Below are 22,993 nucleotides of genomic sequence, written 5' to 3'. Positions count from 1 at the left end.
TATTTTTATTATTTTATTATTTCCATTCTACGTTACTTTACCGAAAGAACCAAGAAGATGAAACCCTGCAGTCACGAAAGCTTTAAATCTAAATTGTTAATATAATATTACCAAATGGCTAATTTATCTTTTAATGCTAAATAAGTGGTGATCGACCTCCCACAGGACTTGCAATGTTGAAACAGATTTCAGCCCAGGGGAACTGTTTTGCTAATGTTTACTGTGGTGTGATTCTTGAAAGACAACATGTTATTATAATTATACACGCTCACTTTGTTTATATGCAGATAATTTGTCACTGCAAAGGTACTTGCATAAATGCATGAATACATGTGAAGGTGTTTTGAGCATTTTATGATTACATTTATTCATTGGAGTTCAATAAATTCAGCGCTATTTACGTCTCATGAAAGTCTATAAATCTCATTGCTTTAACTGTGCTACCTCAAATCAAGATTGTGCTACCTTCTTTGATGACCAATAGATTTAGTGGAACCACTAATTCCTTAAATATTAACATTGTACAAGCATCCATTGGAAAATGTAGACCGTTAAAGTGGACCTTATATATGTGCATGCAGTACACATCACAACAACCAGCATTCAGCACTATTATTTATTTATTTTACCAGGTAAGGCCTACTGAACTATATGTGCTATTTTTCAGAAGCGACCTAGCCACAAATGATAGCTCAATGTCGTGGCTTATCGTGTGGACATTTACCACAGCCAAATACTCAAAGTGCACTCTGAGGCCACGTTAAGTGTCGAAGGCTTGCTGGCAGGAGGTCACGGAAGAGACCCAGGAACCATGGAGTCGACTGACTGAGATGATTGGCAGATGTACCAACTGTGCTTTCCACCGTGCCAACTATCTGCGTTTTAGGTGCCCAGCGCTCCGCTCGTTTTTGTGAGCGTCGCTCCTCTGTCCTCTGTTGTTGCTGGAGGGCGACTGCCTCCAACTCCCCAGCAGCGTCAGTCACGAACCTCCTCCACAGAGGCTAATCATGAGACTGCTGGTACCAGTTATGGGCAAGTCCACTCAGCTCCACATCCTTACGTACCACATCAGTCCATCTCTTATCTATTCATAATATGGTTAAAAATTTATTTTGTAAACAATTGATATACATGCAATAACAAGCGAATGTGCGTGGCCTTTGATAAACTTGAAATTAATGGTTGTCATCGAATCCCTCACAAATCCAAAAGCCTAAATTTCAAAGGATTACAGACGCAATAATGGAACGGAAGAGAACATAAATAAATTGCCGAGGATCGGGATGTTGCAGGAGCTGAAAGAAGGCGGAGGGTGTAAGAAGTGTCAGCCCCAAGCACCTGCCGTTAAGTCAGAGTCCTCCCCCCCACCCTCAAAGAAGGAGGACACGTTGCCCCACATGAGTCTCAAGATTGAAGAATAAAAGTGACATTCAACGTGTTGTGGAATTAACGATTGAGAGTAAGTGGTAATGTACCATATCCTTAAGTGTTGAAGTTAATATACTAATTAATATTAGAGCCACTCGCCTTCATTTATTTTACAGATACTCTGTGTTGAATAAATTGTACCTAATGATCAAAAATGTACAAGCATATATAAAATGCTATTGTAATATAAGCGCATTGCAAATATTACTCATCTAAACTAATGCATTGCTAATTTAATTAAACATTTGTATCCAAAAGTAATTCCAATGTAAAGCAAGTGCAAAAGATTAATGTATCAAAGTTGAACATTTCTATATCCTGTGCATATTTGCATACAGTGATGTCCATAATAAACCTTAAAGATTTATAATTCTATGCAGCTATGATTTAATTTGCACTTTGTCATTCTGGTGACACAAAATGTAACAAGGGAATGACATGCTATTCACAACGGGTTTATTGAAGAGAGAAACAACATTAAATCCATATTTATATCAAGCTAATGAGTACACAGCTCCTGGATAAATAACCCAGAAGTAAAAGAAAAAGTAACTATAGAGCCTAATAGATTTGTTTTAAATTCCTTGATGTATATTTCTATTTTGCGAATATACTCCATAGCCGTGCAGGAAAGCCACGTGGGAAATTAATTTCACAGTGACATTGTGAAATGAAGATAATGGCACCATTTAATCTCAGTGATATACCATAAGGAATAGTACTAAGATTTTATTTAAATGTGCAATTGCACCTGGTTTGATGATGAGTAATATAAATTGCAGTGGCATGTAACATACCAGTCTCTTTAAGAAACATGCCATAACATGCTTGCTTCTCAGAATTCAGAGTTTATTTCCTTCCCTGATATGTTAAGGTGATGTGTTAAGGTAAGTTAAGGGGATAAAGAAGAGATTGAGCAACGGCATACTTCAAAAGTTCTTCTGGGAAGTTGTTGTTTTTTTGTATTGTCTCAGCGGGTTAAGGGTAAAAATGTCTACTTCAGATTGAGTTAACGTGGGGCAAGAGCCTGAACAGCTTGTCTGCAGTGGGCATGACAGTGGGTTCTGCAGCCACAAGTGGTACGAATCGGTAAATAAATAAACACAACAGCATCTGTCTTAAGCTTTGAATATATAAATACTTTCCTGTAACATCCGCCTCAAGTTCATTTTCCTGCTCAAACAGTGTGTACAAGTGTTCACATCCCATTTACAGCCCAGAGCTTGTGTGGGAAATGCTGCATTCCTTTGACAGGAGCCTATAACCCCACAGGAGACCCATTATGGACTCGACGCAAAGTGGTAGCCATGATATTAACCCACAGGGATGAAGGGGTGAGTGGACACCCGACTGTGATATGAGCTCATATTCGTCTCATTGGGAGCCACGCATTCTAACCACTAAAGTACCTCTCGGGATTAACTTTAGAATGCACATATATGTAAAAATACAAGCACATGCAATGAATCGTTTAACATTTGATGTTTAAAGTCTGATAGAGTCCATACATGATGTGTAACTTTATTGTCGTGTATGTTTTCATTAATTGATTTTAAAGTACGTGGCATCTTATACTGAAATCATTTATGAATGCAGTAGCTGCCAACATAGGTTATAGGAAGATTGGGCAACGTTGCCATACGTCACACAAGATTAGTCACAACCAACGTGACCCCACGCTAATGGTGAATTGTAATGTGATGTGGAATTACTATTGGGAAATATCAGGGATGGGTGATGATTAGCATGAAGGTGAAAGAGCAACGAGTATAGAGAAGATGTGATTTGAAAAGTAACTAGCCAATGGCAGAAGAGAGAAGGAGTCAAGTCTGGACATAGAGGTGGAAGAAATTAGCAGTGCAGACAACCAGGGGGAGAGAACTTCCAAACGACAGGGGCAGCAGAGGTGTAACTTCCCAGGGTTTGGAGAATTATATTATATTTCACCAAGAGGTCCAGACTGCAGAGAGTAGAGTGAGATGACAATTCAGAGGTAAGCCAAAGCAAGAGCATTCATGATCTTAAAACAGCGAGTACAATATTGTAACTGGTTGCAAATCCATGTAGGAGCAAGCAAAGGGTTTGAGAAGTGTCGATATATGAACTGTGGGTTCAAGCCAGAATTCTGGCAGCAGCATTTTTTAAAGGCAGAGGTCTGGCATTAGTATTATCTGGAGTTTTGCAGCAACGGATTTAGGGAGGACATGAACAACAAAGTTACGGTAGTCGATACAAAAATACATTTAACAACACAGAAAAATGTGCATTGCATGTACAGAAGCTCTCAGACTTCTGCCTGTCAGTTGTCCACAATGTCTCTATTTATTGATAGTGGGCTTATATAAAATGACCACAATAAAGTTATTCTGCAATGGTGGTTTTGCAGAATGTACAAGACTGAGAGCTTCAGTACATGCAATGCAGATCTTTGTAATGGGGTTTCTCATCATTTGCAGATTTGAACTGTCTATACAATGTGACAAAAAAACATGAATTTAAGTTAAAGTATCAGAAGAAGTGAGATCAATATGCACAATTAAGTTGGAAAATTAATTATCAGAGTGAGAAAGTTGCAGTGTAAGATATTCTGCAAAGTTGAGAAATGCTACTATTATCAGACTCATAACCAAAGGCAGAACATTTCTTGCAAAAGACATCTTGGCGTGTTGGTCATGGGAGTTTATTTACGATACTTCACCGTACTAGTCGATGCTGGTTGATGACAGATTTTGGGGAGAAGCTCAGATATAATTTACTGCTGACATTAGCCATTGCCAGGAATCAAACTCAATTCATTAAGCTCATAGTGCAGTGTACTTACCACCACACAACCACTCCAACCCCAAATGACAATATTTATATTATCTTCCATTGCAGTGGCGGCTCCTGCAAAATCTCTCAGGGGGGGGAAATGTCTGGATGATTGATAAGGATAAGGTCCACCCATGCAATGGATAAATTAACAGCTTAAGCATGTAAAGGCAACTTCACTACTTTAATATTAATGAAAAATAAAGTGACTCTTACAATACATTTCCTTGTTTGTTGTTTATTTCTATACTCACTATTATTACAATCCAACTCTGTGGTTGAATGAGATTTTGAATGTGATTGAAAAAGTCCCTTTCACACTTTGGTGGTGCGTCGCCCAATCGCCCTAATGAAGAAACCGCCCCTGTTCCATTGCCCGTTAGATATGCCGCACCATATTCAAAGTTAGACGTAATTAGTGTGCGGCTTCTAATGCTCAAACAGCCCAGGGTGTAGGTAATTTGGAATCTCACCAGATAGAGTGAGGGTCGGCTCCCTCCACCTCCAGAAGGTCATACTGATCTTCCAGCTGGAAGTCGGTGAAGACCAGGGAGATTGTATCCCCCTGCTCAGCCAGCACGATCCACGTGCAGTCCGCATCATTGTCGTACTCCGACGGGAAGTTGGGACTGGATATCATCCCTCCAGGTCCACGCATTGTGCCACCACAAGACTCTCGGGCTGAAAATAACAAGGAAGAGTTCTATCATTTCTGTATACCTTTGGAGAATACACTACTGTCAGCTAATAATTATTCAGATTATGGATTTCCTAGTAATGTTGACACGTATATAAGTTGGCAACTAATTTTATACGATATATGTCTATCAATATGTGTGCACCATTTAATGACTTTAATTAAAATTATTTCATTGTTTTGCAAAGTTCTAATATTAATATACATTAAGTATTTTCAAATATGAGCTCATAAGACTAACAAATGCATTTTCCGCACCAGTACTTTTTACAACATAGATGTTAACTAAAATTATACCCACGAACCTATTGAAATTAAATATATGCACCATTCAATCAGAACCTAAGTGACAAAACATTATTTTTCTCCAACATCAAATTTGTTAAGTTTGCAAATAAATCACAAAAAGACAAAAGCCCAATTTATTGTAGCTAATTGGACATCATTCCACCACTGTCTTTCCGACAGCCCTGTTCTTCACCTGAGGACGGCTGCTTGCGTTGTGGCCGAAACGTCGTGAGAATTGTATTTTATTATGTTTAATTCTAATTATTTAATGATTTCCCTTCTACGTGACTTTACCGAAAGAACCAAGAAGATTCCACCACTTGTTGTTGGAAAGATGGTGATTCAGCATGTAATCTAAATAATGATTTGGAAAAAAATAATTCCACAAATTTGCGATTACAATGTGGCTGATTCAAAACATAAAAAATTCCATTTCCGCCACTACTCATGTCACAGTTCGTGAAGGTGGAGCCAACAATTGCGGCAGGTATCCACGAAAAAATATTTCCACAAAGGGTTGGTATCGCATCAAGTTGTGATTTCGAGTAGTGGCTTGTGTGAAAAATGCCGTTCAAAATACTAACGCCGTAATTTAAGCTACTGTTTTAAGAGTGGGCGTGTCTGGGTGGCTCAGGGCTCAGAGTATTCTGCCAGAACTGGTCATATCCAGGATTTAATGTCCGTATCTGCTCATGCCTAAAACTAGATTCTAAAGTACAGCAAGTTGATGGTTTCAGCCTGGTCACAAACAACTGCAGAAAAAAAACATTACATTATTTTTTTAATTACATAGTTTAGCTAAATTTCAGCTCTATGAATGAAAAATATTGGTTTCATTGCCATACGACAAACATTTGCAGTATTGTAAAATAATATAATTTACAGGTATCTGTAAATCCAATGCTAGAGGAATAGTTAACCGACACCACGCCAGTCATAGGGGCTGTTGACCATACTCGTTGGGCTGGTTAGTGCAGGTTGGTGATAACACTCTCCACTCATGTTAGCCATGGCTCACAACCAAGTCTTCGGGTTCAGCCCCCTCAAAGGATAAATACGATCACGTGAAGACATTTCAGAAGTTCTGTGCGAAAATGTTTCTGCGGATCAATCTCGAACACCCGCGGGGTCGCAACGCTCTGCAAGGATTTCTGAATCGATTCTGTGTCCCTGCTAAATGATACCAACAGCAAAATTGAAAAAAAAATTGAGAAAGAGAACAAAATAATAATAATTAACACTATTGAGGACGCCTTTGACTTTTGAAGGTCCCACCTCTGCACACGGGAACAGGGAGGTCCCACGAGGCTCCTCGCCCTGGATTTGAGGTACAGGTGAGGGCACGTTGTCCTTCCAGAATGTGGCCAGCGACGCAGCTGTAGTGGACCCGGTCACCAATGTTGAAGCTTGAGCCGTGCAGTATTGCTTTGGGTGGCACTCCGGGATTCCCGCACACATCTCCGAACAAGACTGGAAGAGAGAGAGCAACCGATATATGATTACACTGTCGTGATTATTTGCTGACAGTTGTTCTATATTAACCTGCTCGTTTTTAGCCACATGTTAAACATTTGGCGTGCACGGTTACAAAGGATGGAAAACTATGAAGAGAAATTCATACGAATTGTGTTGCAGAAAGCAGGTGACTTCTGTCAAAGTCTCAAGGCAATGTTGCAGGATAAGTGAAGTGGCAGTGGAGGTCTTATGCAAAACAAAATGCCCATACCAACGCATTCTGTAATGCAAAGAGAATAGGATACGAGTAACTGAAATATATGTTTGAAGGATGAGAGGCAAATAGTGTAATGAGCAAACACAACAATGAACAATTCTGCCATGGCATGGCAACATGAGGCAGATGGAGGAAAACCGATTTTCGAGGTGGTTCTTTAAGTTAAGGATGGAGGGAAGAAGAGCAAGAGGAAGGCCAAGCAAGAGGTGTAAAGTCGGTGTGTGTCACGGAAACCACGCGATAGAAGAGTGCACAGGACAATAAAAAGTATCGGAAGATATGGATAATTATTGTTCGCCAACAAACCCAGGCAATACCTGCAAATGGAGACCCGTGATGGTAATGGTGAAGACAAATAACTATTATCTCATTGTCATATGTCACTGTTTAGCAAGGGGGAAAAATACTGTGGGTTTGTTTTTATTATTTTTGGTAAGTTATTCATCAGAACATAGATGTACTTGCAAATGTAGGGCCTTATTTTTTATTCTAAGCATTCAAATCATTGCCCTTTCATAAACGTGTCGCTAATTACTATCCAAATATAAAAATGAAATGTTTTTGACGTTGTAACCTCATGAAGGCCCATTTCTCGTGAAAAAAAATTACCAAAGCTGATACATTATCACGTGATAGTTTTAGTTATAGTTTTCATACATTTATTTAAAAAAACATTTCTACAAAAAACACAACGCAAGAAAGTATGACACTCTGTATACAATCTTCACATTGTAAAAAAAAAACAATAATTGACTCCCTAACTATAAGCCACCAAGGGTCTCATGGCAGATTTGCACCTAAGCATTTATATTGACCCAATGGCAAGGGTATGTGCACGCACATTTCAAAAATGCCAATACTTTTAAATGCTCTGAATCACATTTCAGTTTAGTGTTGGTACGAAATGTTTTAATAGAATTCCAATCAATATTTTACAAAGACAGCACTTGGTACGAGGGCAAAAGGGTACAGCCAAATATTTTCTCTCTGCCTGAAGATTATATAGAAATCCTAATTTATTTAAGTGTCCCATGTTATTATGCAGGGCGACAGACAGTGAGTGTCGTACTCCGCATCACCCATATTTTATCGGGCAGAGATCATTTTCTGGGTTGCATATCATTAAGCATTGTCCTGTTGGAAATTGTTCAGCGACCTTTTTGCCGATGTGAGTTACTTATACGTACAAATGTCCTGGCACATGTTATTTAGGGCGTTGAATATGAACACTGCCCGTTTAATTGCTGCCATACGTCACAATGTAAATTGACTTGCCTCCCTGCATGGTATATTCTCAATTATAATATGATAATAGAATACAAATACAATCGTATTGTGACCTTGTGTAACTCACATTCATTTTCAATATAAAGTAAAAATGCTAATCCATTATTGAAAAATCCATTATACTCTAAAATTTTACAGTGCATTTGCAAACCGAGGGTGTAAAATAAATAATATACGCATGGAATTTTGAAGAGGAGTTCACCATTTTTCTCCTATATAAATAAAGATTCAGATTTTCATTGTGGCTATATTTAAATCAAAAGTTAGCAATATGAACATGCCACGTATATGACTGTATCGGTATCTAAAATATTAAATGTAATCAATTCAATGGCGACACTAAAAACATTCATTCAGTATAAGGTGGGGTGCATCAATTATGCATTTAATTTACATGAATGTGCAATGGTGTATACACATGTAAGTTTAACAAATCATGAAGTATCTTGTTTTTTCATAAATTGACTAAGACCGGCATAAGAGTGTTGAATTGTTATTATTTGTCAAGCTGAACTAGGAGGACACACATAATTAACGCTTATGATTAAGAAGCAGACACTGTGCTAGATTTGATGGATATGATGTCGCAGCCCATTGGCCAATGGTAAACAAAACACATTCAATTTAAATAGAAGATTATAAAGAGGATGCAATATAACTAATGCAATAAAAACACAGTACCACAGTTTGTTCTTTGTTCTGTTGTTTTTCCCCTGCACAATCTTGAAAGGCAAAACTAGATAATTAAATGCATTGAGGCAGGTTGGCAAGTTATGTTTTTTAAGGTCTTGCTTCAGTATGCTACATTAATTACATAATATGACAGCATGCTGTCTGTATTGAAACATATAAGGTTATAATGGTGAGCTTTCATGTAAGTTTCAGATTTTTTACGTTGATATTTTATTTATGTAGGCATCTATTTATTTCTTTATCTATTTTGTACAAAGTAAAACAATTCTTTTTTGATGCACTGATATTCTTCAATATGTTACGTACAGAGTATAGGAGTTTGCACTGTCAGGATTTGCTCTTGTGTCACAAAGGTCAGCTTGAATGTAATTGGAAATGGTTACGCCTTTTAAAGTCAAACCAACAGAATTCAGACAAGGTTACAGGCATGTTCAATTGGGGTCATAGCCTCTGGGAAAACAAGAACAAAAAAACTGACTGTAAACAATGTGCTAAAAAGCAGAACACACCAAAAGTGCAAACTGGGTTTTTTTTTATTATAGGTGAGTGCCATAGAATGAACTCATATATTGGCTAAATTGGACTATGTTAGAGTGGGTGTATTGCTAAACTGAATAAGAATAAATTATATTAAAAGTCAAGTGGCATTGCAGGAAAAAGGGTTGGTTAGGTTACTTGACATATTTAGGCAACTTGCTTCTATATCACTGGGTGGTGGGTTATAGCCATGGGTTTAGCCATCTGAAAAAGTAATGTGCAGTAGTATTAAATGAGTTAATCATCATTCAGAGGGAGCTTGCTATCTGTTTGCTTGCAGACTAAACAAACTACAAGGGAGTCCTGCCCTTTGGGTGTTAAACAAATGTAGCCCAGTGCCTGAGATAAGCTCACTGACAATTTGCCCTATAGATCTCCAACAGCTTATATTAGAAGATGTTCTTTGCATTAATTCATGGCTGTGGAATGTATCACTGCCCAGTACAAAAATCCATTAAAAGAAAGTGAGCAAAGCCAGCAAGGATACACTTCAAAGCTAAATTAATATATATTATTAATGAATCTGTACACCAGCACTTATTTGGCTGCCACTAATTCTTAAGTTTTCAATTGAAAACTTTTAGCCCTCCAAAAGGCCCACCTCATTCAGACAACCCTATTTTAACCACTGCTCACTGTGCAAATTTTCTCCCCATACTGTGCGTAAATTGTCGCTGACTGCCATCTGAAAAGGTCTGTAGCCAATATTAAATGCACAAATGAAATACTGCTCGACCAAAACCTGACAAAGACCTGCAGCTTCTCAATGGAAATAAATGCACATGGCTCTATATTCTGCCTTTCATTTCAATCTATCTGGCAAGTTATACTTAGAAGAACGATGAATACTGTACAGTTATTTGGTAGCACAGTAGTTAGTGCGTGCTGCACTTTGAACCTGACAACCTGAACCTGACTCTTGGTCACAGTTAACATCAGTGGTGAGTGATATCTACACTGATCCTCGGTACCCCCTTCATCAACCTGCACTAACGAGCATGGTGAAGTATGTTAAAACAAAAACCCAACCTTTCCATGACCAACAGGGCATAGGGAAGTTTTCATATAGTCGTGGATTGTTATAACAAAGGTTATTTTAAAAAATGTGAGTAAAAAATGTGAACTTTTATTAATGTTTTGAATAATTATGCATTTGGATGTCTGTCGTGTAACTATAAACATTGACAATCTTAAGCGTTCTAAAATATTCAAATAAACCAGTATAACAATTACTGATATCAATAGAAAAGAAATTACTGCAATGTTTTATATATGCACTAATTAACTATATTATGATGTTTTTTTAAGCTGAAAAAATGTTGATATATAACACAATTGGAATAAAACCAAATACGAAGCATATTATCTTCCTTCATGTTCATAATAATTTAGATTAATTGTGCAAATGTCATGAAATTTACAGAAAACACCCACTGCGAAAATTATCCAAACTGCATAGTTTTGTCAAAATCGGCTTAATGTGCTCAATCGCAAAATGATGCATGGTAAGCGAACGGGCAATCAGGCGCACGGCAAAAATACCACCTGCTCTTTACAATCGCTTGTCATTATCAAAATGCTGACATCGGATGTTACATGGGAGCCGGTACATACATCATCTTGGTCTGCAATTCCCACTGACGTTTCTACTGCAGGCAGACGGGACTACAGTTAATTATTGTATTTGTTGGTGACAGATGCACGGCTACAGATGGTCAGATGCGAAGCTGCGCCTGTAGGTTTTTCCCTAATTTGCCTCACAGCACATGGCACTTAGCTGACCTTTAAATTGCCAGTGTCGTGAAGCTGTAGTATGGCGCCCAATGGAGTAGAGCACAAGCACTCCAGTTGGTTTAATACCCCTGAACCAATTTCCTCCAAATGGCTTTGTAGCAGTTATGCCATGGCTGCCCACTATTTCCAGGTGATGGCGATGGGTCACACTGATTCACCCTCAAAAACGTGTTCTCAAGTTACAAGCCCTCAATTGCAAACCTCCATTGCGAACCAAAGTCCGCGATTGCAAACCAAGCTTGGCAATGCTGTGTGTGATGTAACGTTCTTATTGCCTTTTTTACCATCGACAAAGACAGCTTCAGCATAGAGTGTAATAAACAAGAAGGAAATCATTGAGCATTTATATAGAGAGCATTGCCTTGCAAACACCTGGTCGTATAGTATGCATGCGCGAGAAACTAATATCTGTGTTTTAACTTTTTTAATGCGACCTTCTGTGTGATTGGAATCAGAATACTGATTTATGCACGACACTTCATAGCCACAAACCACATTTTCATCTTTAAATATTAAAGGCCATAATTTTAACAACACCGGTTTATAATGTCGTGGCCATCTCTATGCCATGTAGAAAGAAAAAATAACATACCAAGAACAAGTAAAGAAAATAAAATTAATGTTTACAACTGTTATCGTGCATGGCGAAAAAAATATAACAATAAGAAAACATTATACGGCAGTAATTAAAACATGTATCTCATCATATTAAGTAAAGGTGAGCAAATCTCATGATACTATAACCAGGTATTGCGATTTCATTCTTAGAACCAAATAAGATTCTGAATGGGATCGGGGGATCAGAAATATTTGTGGGATTGTCGTGGGGTGTTTCCGGGCTGCACGGAGGCCTGTGTGCCAGCTCAGGGAGGCAGGGAGGGCTCATGGGACCTGGCCGTGTGGGAAGAATCACCTTTGAATCATATGGCTTATGCCTTTGTTGTATGTTCCAATGGGTCGACCATCCAGACTACCTCCAGGGCCATTAGAATTACCACTGGGACCTCCCAGACCACTATTAATATAATTTAATGGTAGGTCCAGTGGGACTACCAGTCTACTAACCCCCCATAGTCCTGCTAGTCTGGGTTCTGGTGGTCCTGGTGTTCCACGTTGCAGTCTGGGAGATGCTTGTGGTAGTCTCAGTGGTCAATCCTTTTACCAGTCGACCAATATTAGCCAGAATTTATGTAATATATTACATAAGCATCAGTCATATGTTTCAATGGTACTTCCACTGGGCTGGCTTTGCCCTATGAACCCTCCAAACTTAGTTGAATGCCATGCCAGAATTGTGGTACAATCACTCATTCTGTGAATATTGAAATTGCAATGCATTTAATGAGATTTCTGGCTGCCATGATTTGCCTTGAATAACCTGTCGGGCCAGCTGGAAATGGCAAATCTTAGCGTAGCTTGATTGGCAATAGACTCACAATAGAATATCGTTCTATTGCATAAACTTCCATGGCAGAATCTCCGATATCATCCCATTTAAATGAATTAATATTCTAAAGTGAGAATTGTACTCAGAAGACATTGTGATGACTCCAACACTGACTGGTCTGATAGTTGAATTGTGGGAATTGTGTATGATTCCTCCAAGAACCGTCATGTTGCAATATAAAAATCTAACACATGAATGTTTTGATGATGATATTATGAAAGTGACATGTGAATATTGTTCTTGTTAAAGATTGCTAGAATATACTTTGTACACAGTGCACACACACACATATATATATTGGACTTTTTTTCCACCGTGATATTTTCTTATTTAGCAAAAATGGTATTTACACCATCTGTTAAAATGAATTGTATTTGAGATTTAACCAGACGGTATTGGTGAGTAGTGAAAGCTTAAAACGTTTTTATAATGTAAAGTAAAGTTTATCTCATGTAAATATGTGTGGAGCTGGGAGCTCATGACATTCTAAGCTCTCTAGGTCCTTCAATTTGACTATTTTATCATCCAGATGCTTACAATATTTAAAACAAATGTTATATTTTGATCGTATTTTTAAAAACAATTCAGTTTTGTTACGACATACGACATAGGTGTAAACAACAGACCTTGAATAAAGAATGTTGTTCTTAATGTCACGCGTTATGCCCTTTTGAAACAACTGTGTTTGAAGAATGGCAAAGGTGATGAATATAATGTTAGAGAACACTAATTCTTTCGGGAGACTTTACTTAATCTGCTTCTCCATCCCAACCATATTTCTGCCACTAAATCAATATCTTTCATATATTTCACATAATGGAGAAATGCCACCCTTTGCAAAACCAAAGGTCACACTTTTTATACGTGTAGAACATTGCCTTTAACCACACTACAGCGTGCGCTTGGCAAAAACACGTCAACATTCTAAAGAATGATCTATTCACTTATTTGAAATATATAAACATAATGAACTGCTCTGGGATGCAAACATTCCTTGCACTCGTTAGTGCAACCACATGTCACAGAGATGGCTGCAGTGACTGGCAGTGCAATAGATATGCATGAGAACAAAATACTTTTAGCTTCAAATTTTAGAAATTCATGTGTGGTCCATTTAACATCTCCACAAAATGTAGCAGGAGCCTGAGGGACTTTATCCTAACTGCACGTCTGACATCTTGCTTACAAGTCTTCCTGTTCCTCCAGTCTTCCACAAACCCATGATTGTGATGGCTTTACTGTCTGAAGCAAATTGATCTCTCGTGACTCACCAAGGATATGTTGGAGGCTTAATCTTGAGCCATAGGCCCACAGGAGTGTAAAATGCCAGAGGCAGCACTTTATGTTAAGAAGACGAGAAACTTACAGAATATATTGCACGGGTGGACTAAAGGAGAAAAAGGGCAAGACTAAAGTGACTTTATAGTACAAAATTGTCAGAGTGTATTGCCTGAGGTGGTTGAAGGATGAATCATTGTTTATAATAAATTTAACTTAAAAAAAACCTTGGTAGTTCATGAAGGAAATTGCATTTTTTTTAACAAGTGTTTATAATGGTATGAAATGCAAAGCACTGATTGAGGAAATTCTGCCGCATAATTGGTATATTTTGAGATCGATCGCCAAGGAAGTATAATGCCATTATTTTACTATATGTTTAACAATATTCCTCCAGCAGCCAACAAAGCCAATTAAATCAAGTTGTCACATGAGGTTTGACCTTTTGTTTACAACCTGATGATGTTTCTAAATGTAATCTACAGTAAAACTGCGTATGCAAAATTGTCAACATTTGCTTACCTTTCAACATTTAGTTTTCTTTGGTCTTTTAGCAAAGTCACGTAGATAGGTTCAAAGAAAATAATCAAAAATAACAGAAAACTACGACGTTTCGATCGCAACGCACGTGGTCGTTTTCAGGAAAAAGGGTTTCAACATTCTTATTTTGCTATTTAACCAAATCAATTGGCATATGTGCCCAGTATCTACTATCTACCCCAAAATAAACAAATTATGAAATAAGCATAATTTGTTAAAAAACATATTAATCCCATATTCATGCATACCTTAGCAGTGTTATTCAAATAATTTATTCACATCTGTAAATAGAATGAAACACAAATATCCACTGTCTGGGTGCATTATTTGCAATTAAATTAATCAGCATAAACGAGGCCAAGATATGATTTCAAGTGAAAAACAATCAAGTGCTAAGCATACCAATGATCCAGGAGAACAACTCTTTGCTGTCAGTTTGTGAAATAATATATCATATTTTGAGGATGACACTGTCCATGAGCTCGATCAGATGCAAAGAAGTACTATTTAAACAACAATATAGAAAACACCTACATATTTTATTTACAATGACATTAACTTATCAATTATATTGTTTATGATTCATTTTAAGATGAACATATGTTATACAATACACCTTATTTTCATGTTTATTTGATAATTACACCCCCAATAAATTAAATAATTGTATAGACTGCCCTATACAAATTTAGGACCAAATATTATTTGGACAAAACGGTAATTATAAACTTTGCAGACGGCACAGATTTTCGTAGGCACATAAATTGGCGAAATATTCAAATGTAGCTGCTTTGTATTCTGGGATTGACAGGTGGCGATAACAATGGAAATAGGACCCAAGCCGCTGGAATTAAATGTGACGTGTGTCAGTGAACGTGTGTCAGTGAAAACAACAGAGGTCTCTCATCGTATATATTTGCGACTCAAAAAATCAATGGTAATGTGATTTTAATATATATGAGCACCAATGTATGTGGACAGAATACTGGGGGCAAATGCTGTCCGCGAGCACCTATTAATGCCCGTAAGACATTTAAGAGGGCAGTGTTGACACAGTACATCAGGTAATTAGTTGCTGTCGAGTCAATAATTATTACCACTGGTATGTGATGCGAAGAATAAATCCTAGGACTTCTGAGATCTTAGCGCAATGTACTAACTATTACACACCACCTCTCATAATATGGACTGAAATATATACATATTTCCAGGAAAAGTGGCACATCCCTGTAAATACAGCAAAGATGCAAGGGTTGGTGGATAATGCAGTTTTTTGGTATTCCTAAACACATTGGGATGCAAGATATACAGGAGATGGTAGTACAACAATTTGGTTCATTAACATACAACCTTTGAATATTACCCCCCTTGAATTTAGAAATTTGCACCGTTCCTCCAGTTTCCTCACAAGTGCAAATTACTCCTTTAAATATTTTGACCATATACACCAATGCAGCACTCACCTTAAAAATAATAACACGGTGCTGAGGCTCAGCCATGCTGTCCTGGATAAATGAAGTTGTCCAACGAGATACGTAATAATGCATGAATAGGTGAAACAAGTGAAACCATATCCTGAAACCTCAAAAAATATGTATGAGCAACATTGTTAAGCATTTAAAAAGTGATTGACACCTATTTTGAATCATCGCAAACTGTGGAAAATTGAGCACTAACTTGAAACCAAATTCATGTCCATTGCCTAATTTCCTGCAGAATTTAAGATTGACCTGTAAATGTCACTTTAAAAGTACGTAGCAGATGGCACAGATATAGTATCTCTGCACACGTGGTGTGTGTAGTATAGGAGGAGGTGACGTCTTTATATTAGTATCAGCAGGGGCGGTTTCTTCATTAGGGCGATTGGGCGACGCACCACCAATGTCATTCAACCACAGAGTCACGCTAGCCGTCACTGTGCCTCTGGATATAGTCCAATCAGCGTCATGCTACGTTCTGTGGAGTACCGCCTCTTTTTGGGCGATTTTACTCTGGCTGAGAATCGCCCCGAGTGGTCCCATAGACTTACATTCAAAGATGTTTTTTTTCGAACGGGGGCGCTGCAATGCATTCTCTATGGCTTCCGGGAGGGATCGCCCTAACGTGCTTACGTCACCATACGTGCTTACGTCATCATACGTAAGCACGTTTCATCCAACAATATAATTTGTCGCCACCTAGTGGAAACTTTAATAAAAGAAACTTGAGTGGTTTGTTTTAATAGTGAGTATAGAAACAAACAAGATGTATTGTAAGAGTCACTTTATTTTTCATTAATATTAAAGAAGTGAAGTTGCCTTTACATGCTTAAGCTGTTAATTTATCCATTGCATGGGTGGACCTTATCCTTATCAATCATCCAGACATTTGCCCCCCCTGAGAGATTTTGCAGGAGCCGCCACTGATTATCAGAATATGTTTGTTTGCATGTTTTGCCACAAGTATGTGTGGTTAATGCAGACTAATGCCTTGCAAAAAGGTATCTGTTTGGTGTTGAATATCTTACCGCCTGTTTTATTTCATCATTTTGATACTGGCAAAAAGGTCCCATAGATTTATATCAATATATTTGTGTGATACATTTATATTCCATCATGTATGCCCACTATCTGCAGGACGAAGGGTGGGTTCAATGCCAGTATGGAAGGGAGAGGGATGGTCTCAGATGGACTAGAACTTGGCGATGGACACTCACTATTGGGATGTGGAATGTTACGTCACTGGGGGGGGGGGGGGGGGGGGGAGGAGTCAGAGCTGGTGGAGGAGGTGAAAAGGTACCAACTAGATATAGTCGGTCTCATCTCTACACACAGCATTGGCACTGGAATCAAACTTCTTGATTGGGGGTGGTCTCTCTCCTATTCCGGAGTAACTCCTAGTGAAAGACCCCAGACGGGTGTGGTGATACTAACAAGCCCCCGGCTAGGTGCCGTTCAGTAAGCGTTTGTCCCAGCGGATGAGAAGGTCGTCTCAATGAGACTTCGGGTCTCAGAAAGGAAAACTCTGACTGTTGTCTATGCTTATGTACTAAACAACAATTCAGAGTATTTGGCCTTCTTGGAGACAGTGGCTGCAGTGCTCGACAAAGCTCCACCTGCTGACTCCATAGTCTTACCGGTCGATGTCATTTCTCACGTGGGAAACGATGGAGATACCAGGAGAGGCGTCATTGGGAGGAATGACCCCCCTGATCTAAACCCAAACGGTGAGATGTTATTGGAATTCTGCGCTCATCACGGAATGTCAAAAACAAACACCATGTTCGAACACAAGGATGCTCATATGTGTACTTGGTACTAGAGTACCTTGGACCAAAGGTCAATGATTGACTTTATAGTTGTATCATCGAACCTAAGGCTCTATGTTTTGGACACTCGGGTGAGGAGAGGGGCAGAGCTGTCAGCTGAATACCACCTGGTGGTAAGTTGGATCCGACGCTTGGGGCACCGACCAGATAGACGTGGAAGGCCCAAACGAATGGCGCAGGTTTTCTTGGAACGTCTAGCAGAAGACCCAGTGCAGAAATATTTCAACTTCCACCTCCAGAAAAAAACTTCTCCTGGACTCCAGGGGAGGTTGTGCACATTGAGTCCGAGTGGACGACGTTCAGGACCTCGATTGTTGATGCAGCTGCGAAAAGCTGTGGCCTGAAGGCAGTTAGTGCATGTCTTGGTGGACACCAGTAGTTAGGGAATCTGTTAAGTTGAAGAAGGAGGTGTTCCAAGCTATGCTCGGAAAAAGGTCTCCTGACTCAATTGAGAGGTACCAGCTTGCCAAGAGGATGGCAGCTGCAGCAGGTGTTGAAGTGGAGAGGTACTACCGAGCAGCCTCCATGATCTTCTGGCAAACTATCCGACACCTTAGGAGGGGTCGACAGGACATGGCCCCAGCTGTTTTAAGTAAGGGTGACGTAACATTGACCTCAACTAAGGAGGTAGCCCTGGAAACAGCTGGGGGGTGGGGGGGATCGGATCCATAACGGCTGCTGAAGTTGCTGCAGCGATCGGGGGTCTTCATAGCGGCAAAGCTGGTGGGGTGGACGAGATTCGCCCAGAGTTGTTGAAAGCGCTGGACAGTGTAGGAGTGTCGTGGTTTACACGACTCTCCAATGTTGCATGGAAGGTGGGTACAGTACTTATGGATTGGCAAACTGGGGTCATGGTTCCCATTAAACAAAAAAGGGGACCAGAGGTTATGCTCCAACTACAGAGGTATCACACTCTTCAGCGTCTCAGGTAAAACTTATGCCAGTGTGCTGAAGAGGAGGCTCTGCCCGGTGATCAAGCCTCACATGGTCGTGGAACAATGGACCAGCTCTTTTCCCTCTCACAGATATTTGAGGGGTCATGGGAGTATGCTTCACCATTCTACCTTTGTTTTGTAGACTTGTAGAAAGCATATGACCATATTCCCCGCAATGTCTTGTGGGAGGTGCTGCCAGATAAAAGGGTAAAAAACCAATTATCATATTTTTACTGGCAAATGAGGTTCCAATGGTACCTAGGATCTCTTTCGCGAGTGATGGTAAGTGGGAGCGAGAGATCGGCCGGAAGTTCGGTGCGGCACCCTCAGTGTTGCGGGCACTGTACCGTCTAATGGGAGTGAAGCGGCAGTTGAGTTATTGAACAAAGCTCTCGGTTTACAGGATGATCTACATTCCCACCCTCACCTATGGTCATGAGCTTTGGGTAATGACTGAAAGGATGAGTTTGCTGGTGCAAGGGGCCAAAATAAGGTTTCTCCACAGGGTTGCCAGGCTCACTCTCCGTGATCGGATGAGGAGCTCAGTAATCCGGGAGACCCTCATTGTCGAGCCATTGCTCGTCTAAATCGAAAAGAGCCAGTTGAGGTAGTTCAGGCACCTGGTAAGGATGTTCCCTGATAGACTCCCCCTGGAACTCTACTGGGCACGTCCCACTGGGCGAACACCTCTGGGCCTGCCCAGGATGCACTGGCAGGACTTTGTCGCTCGGCTGGCCTGGGAACGCCTGGCAATTCCCCTGAAAGATCTAGAGTCTGTCGCCAGGAAAGGAAGGTTTGGACCGCCCTACTCAACATGCTGCCGCCGTGACCTTCACCAGGACAAGCGGACTGAGAAACAAACGAATGAACGATGCATATGCAATGTTGTACAGTGTCTTTTGCAGAGTGTTACACTAAAATTCACCATTTGCATATTAGAATATGTTTAAATACATTTCACTGGACTTGTTGGAGCTTTACCACCCCGACTCGCAATGACCTCCATCACTGACATCTTGTCTGTACCGTGTATGCATTGTGTACGTTGTGTGAGTTTGTATCGGTCGGTCGGCCGAGTTTTCTCTTTACACTGTGTCAATTTGTTGTAACAAGTGGAGTGCCGAGTATTAATCTGAAATGTCGGTTGATATTTTGACTTTATTCAATCATTTAGATTCGGAGCGCTTTGAGATGGACAGAATATACAACTGAGGAAATCCTTTTTTTTTCCAAAACATGAAACGTATGTATATATATGTGTTTGTATAAAATGTGTGATTCTTTACTATCAGTATTGTGCAGCATTATAATTTTCCACTGTGAGCAATTTCCCTCAGTACTTTCTCCCAACCTGCACTATTACATATATGTAAAGGTGCTAAAGGTGCAGCCCTGGAATTGCTTGCTGATGCTACTGCTGTCAAAAAGGGCCTCTATTAGAGGGAGCTCCAGCGAACACCTCTCAGGGGGTATTTGCTTAATTCTTCCACGCCGGTGAAACCTCGTGAAAGTTATCGGAGCACCCACACTTTATCGCACCACACGCAACCTGGCAATCGACCGACTGTGTTGTGTTCATTTGTATTGCTGGGTTGACGGAGGTGAGGAGGGGGTTTGATAAAACATCCACCATTGTTTCAACTGCCGTGACGGAAGATCGAACTGGCAGCCTCTGGATTGCAGGTCCAGTGCCATTAACCATCACGCCACGGCAACATCCCGCTGCCATGGTGTAACGGGTGAGTGTAATTGGCAGGTGTAGGTGTGGGTGTTATAGAAAGAATGTTACAAATAAATAATAAGCAAGTACAGTGGTTTTCCAGTTTACTGACCCCCAAAATATGCTCAGTTTATATTCATGGGTGACTGTTTTCAGCGGATTTACATTTGTGCATGGAGGTATGATAGAGGCACATAACAAAGTATATATATATTTTTTTTTTATATAAGAGAGCGTATATATGATAGAGTATATAAGAGAGCATATCTTTATAATTTCTAAATTATATATGGAGTCCCAATACTACAATTTTAAGTCACTCCAGCTCAATAGTCATAGTTTTTAGCCTGGCCCCAGTGCTCTGGATATATGAAATAATAGACAAATTAAACCTTTCACTCATCTCCTATACATTTGCAGATGACGCATTGGTTCTTTGTGCAACTTTAGTTTATTGCATGCAACACCCTAAGGGCTAAAATGTCTTCACAATTCAAAACCCAGCTCGCTGCCTTTATAGCTAACGTGTGCTACGAACACAGGTGCAGTGATTGTAAGCTCAACGTATTTCGATGAAATATTCATACAGTGTGAATAATGCTTCAATTAAGCGAGCACTGAAATGAATTACGCAAATTAACGTATTGTTTCATCAATTAATCACGTTCTGACAATGAACTTTCCGGAAACTGTTAGTGCAAAACACTAGGCATTAACTTGTTAATTTAGTGGGCTTTTGAGAAATAGATCAATAGCCCACAGCTGAACCTCATACATGTACTATGATTTATCTATTAAGTTTTAAATTGCTCACCCTTTACAAATATGTTGCTGTTATGATTTTAAAATCTGTGTTTTTATTTGTTGCACTCTGAAAGATTTTGCTCTTATGATGTGTAACTTTGCTTTATGATATATTGCACCGTAACCTGCTGCCAGTCACGATGTTTGCTATTTATGGTGTTCATTTTTGTTTAAACGTATTGCACTTGAACTTTTACGATGTATTGCTGTTACGATGTTTTATTTCATGCTCCTCGAAAGTATGGTTCTGGTCTTAATTTTCTCTTTACTGATATTAAATAATGGAATTGCATTGCCTGGCATGTGCATAATAATAATAGCTGTACTCTGAACAGGTCTGAATTTTGGAACACTCACACACCGGTGTGTGTACTGCTGAAGCAGTCTTATCCATCTTGAACAGAATTGACTTGCAAGTCGGTTTAAACTACCAGACTGCTTTATCTAAGTGGGTAGAACTAAGTGGGTGACCAGCTTGACGTTAACCTGCATTTTATAAACTCATCAGCTGTGGAGACAGCTCTTGTGCAGCATTTGAACCAAACAAGAACATATGATTTAATATCAGGTGTGGGTCAAATTCTCACCCTTAAAAAAACAGCAACTCGCTGCAAATAATAGTATTTATAAAGCATGTAATGTTCATTTTCTGTGCATTAATGAGCAATAATTATCAGCATTTGTATAGTGTTTTTTTAAAAATAAATAATGAATCAAATAACATTTGCACTTAATAGCAACAGGGTGCTAAAATAATTTTGATGATTAGCATTCAAGGCACAAGGCATACTAAAGGACATTATAATGCGATTGGAATTGTTATGGCAGTAATTTAGCAATAATAATAAGCATAATAAATATAAAGTCCTGAAAGGCATTATCTGTATTGGTGGCAAATATTGTCAATATATATTTTTAAGGGTAGCACAATGCAATAATAGATGTATTTATTTATAATATTGTCATACAAAAACCTGATATCAACCATTTGTTATTTGATTGTAGCAAATGCGCTCAATATGGGCCATCTGTGCATGAGCTTTTTCATTTTGCTGTGATTTGTCATCACGAGGCATCAGACCCATGACATGCCCACTGGAGAGTACAGCACATTTTCATTCATTGCAGATGTTGAAAACAAAGGCTTTGGTGAAAAAGTCATTATTTTCAATGAATTAACATATCTCTGGTCCATGAAAAAGATTTTAAATACTGTAACATGTGCAAATGATGTGCGAAAGTACTGTATACTGAAGAACAAAAACACTCGAGTGAAATTATGAGAGACAGATGAGAAGAAATGTTTTACATTTTATTCTAAAAGCATGTTTAAATCGTGTGCATAAAAACATGAAAAATATTGTCGATTGACAATTGTATTAATAAACTAAAATTAACAATACATATCCCCATATGTTAAAACAATTAACTGAATAACAAATGCAATGCCGGGCAGTTTTCACTAGCAAGACGCCCATATACAATTCTGCATCCACTCAAGTGTTGCCCAACCACCATTACACACATTTGTCTCCCACAGGCGTGCACAGATGTTTGAGAGCATTACATATGGTACTCCATGTCAGTAATTGATTACTCCAAAAGTAGATCAAGGCCACCATTGGCTTACCATCTTGCATACATGCTTCCTTTATCATGCCTACTGCCTAAAAAAACATTTGCAACGAAGTAAAA

General features: G+C 39.1%; 1 protein-coding gene across 1 annotated transcript in view; it reads right to left on the bottom strand.

Annotated features, from left to right (window-relative positions):
- The window catches only part of LOC133344241 (CUB and sushi domain-containing protein 3-like), a 403,210-nt gene that overhangs the window by 241,582 nt on the left and 138,635 nt on the right, over positions 1 to 22,993 (bottom strand). Inside the window, 2 exon segments of the mRNA XM_061554305.1 lie at positions 4,713 to 4,920; positions 6,500 to 6,694. Of these exon segments, the coding sequence (XP_061410289.1) occupies positions 4,713 to 4,920; positions 6,500 to 6,694 (403 nt within the window).

The sequence above is a fragment of the Lethenteron reissneri genome, chromosome 19 (assembly GCF_015708825.2).
Source record: "Lethenteron reissneri isolate LAM-NWPU_2019-01 chromosome 19, ASM1570882v1, whole genome shotgun sequence".
Taxonomy (NCBI): Eukaryota; Metazoa; Chordata; class Hyperoartia; order Petromyzontiformes; family Petromyzontidae; genus Lethenteron; species Lethenteron reissneri.
Note: the sequence above shows the minus strand (reverse complement) of the source record. Positions and strands in the feature narration are given on the sequence as shown.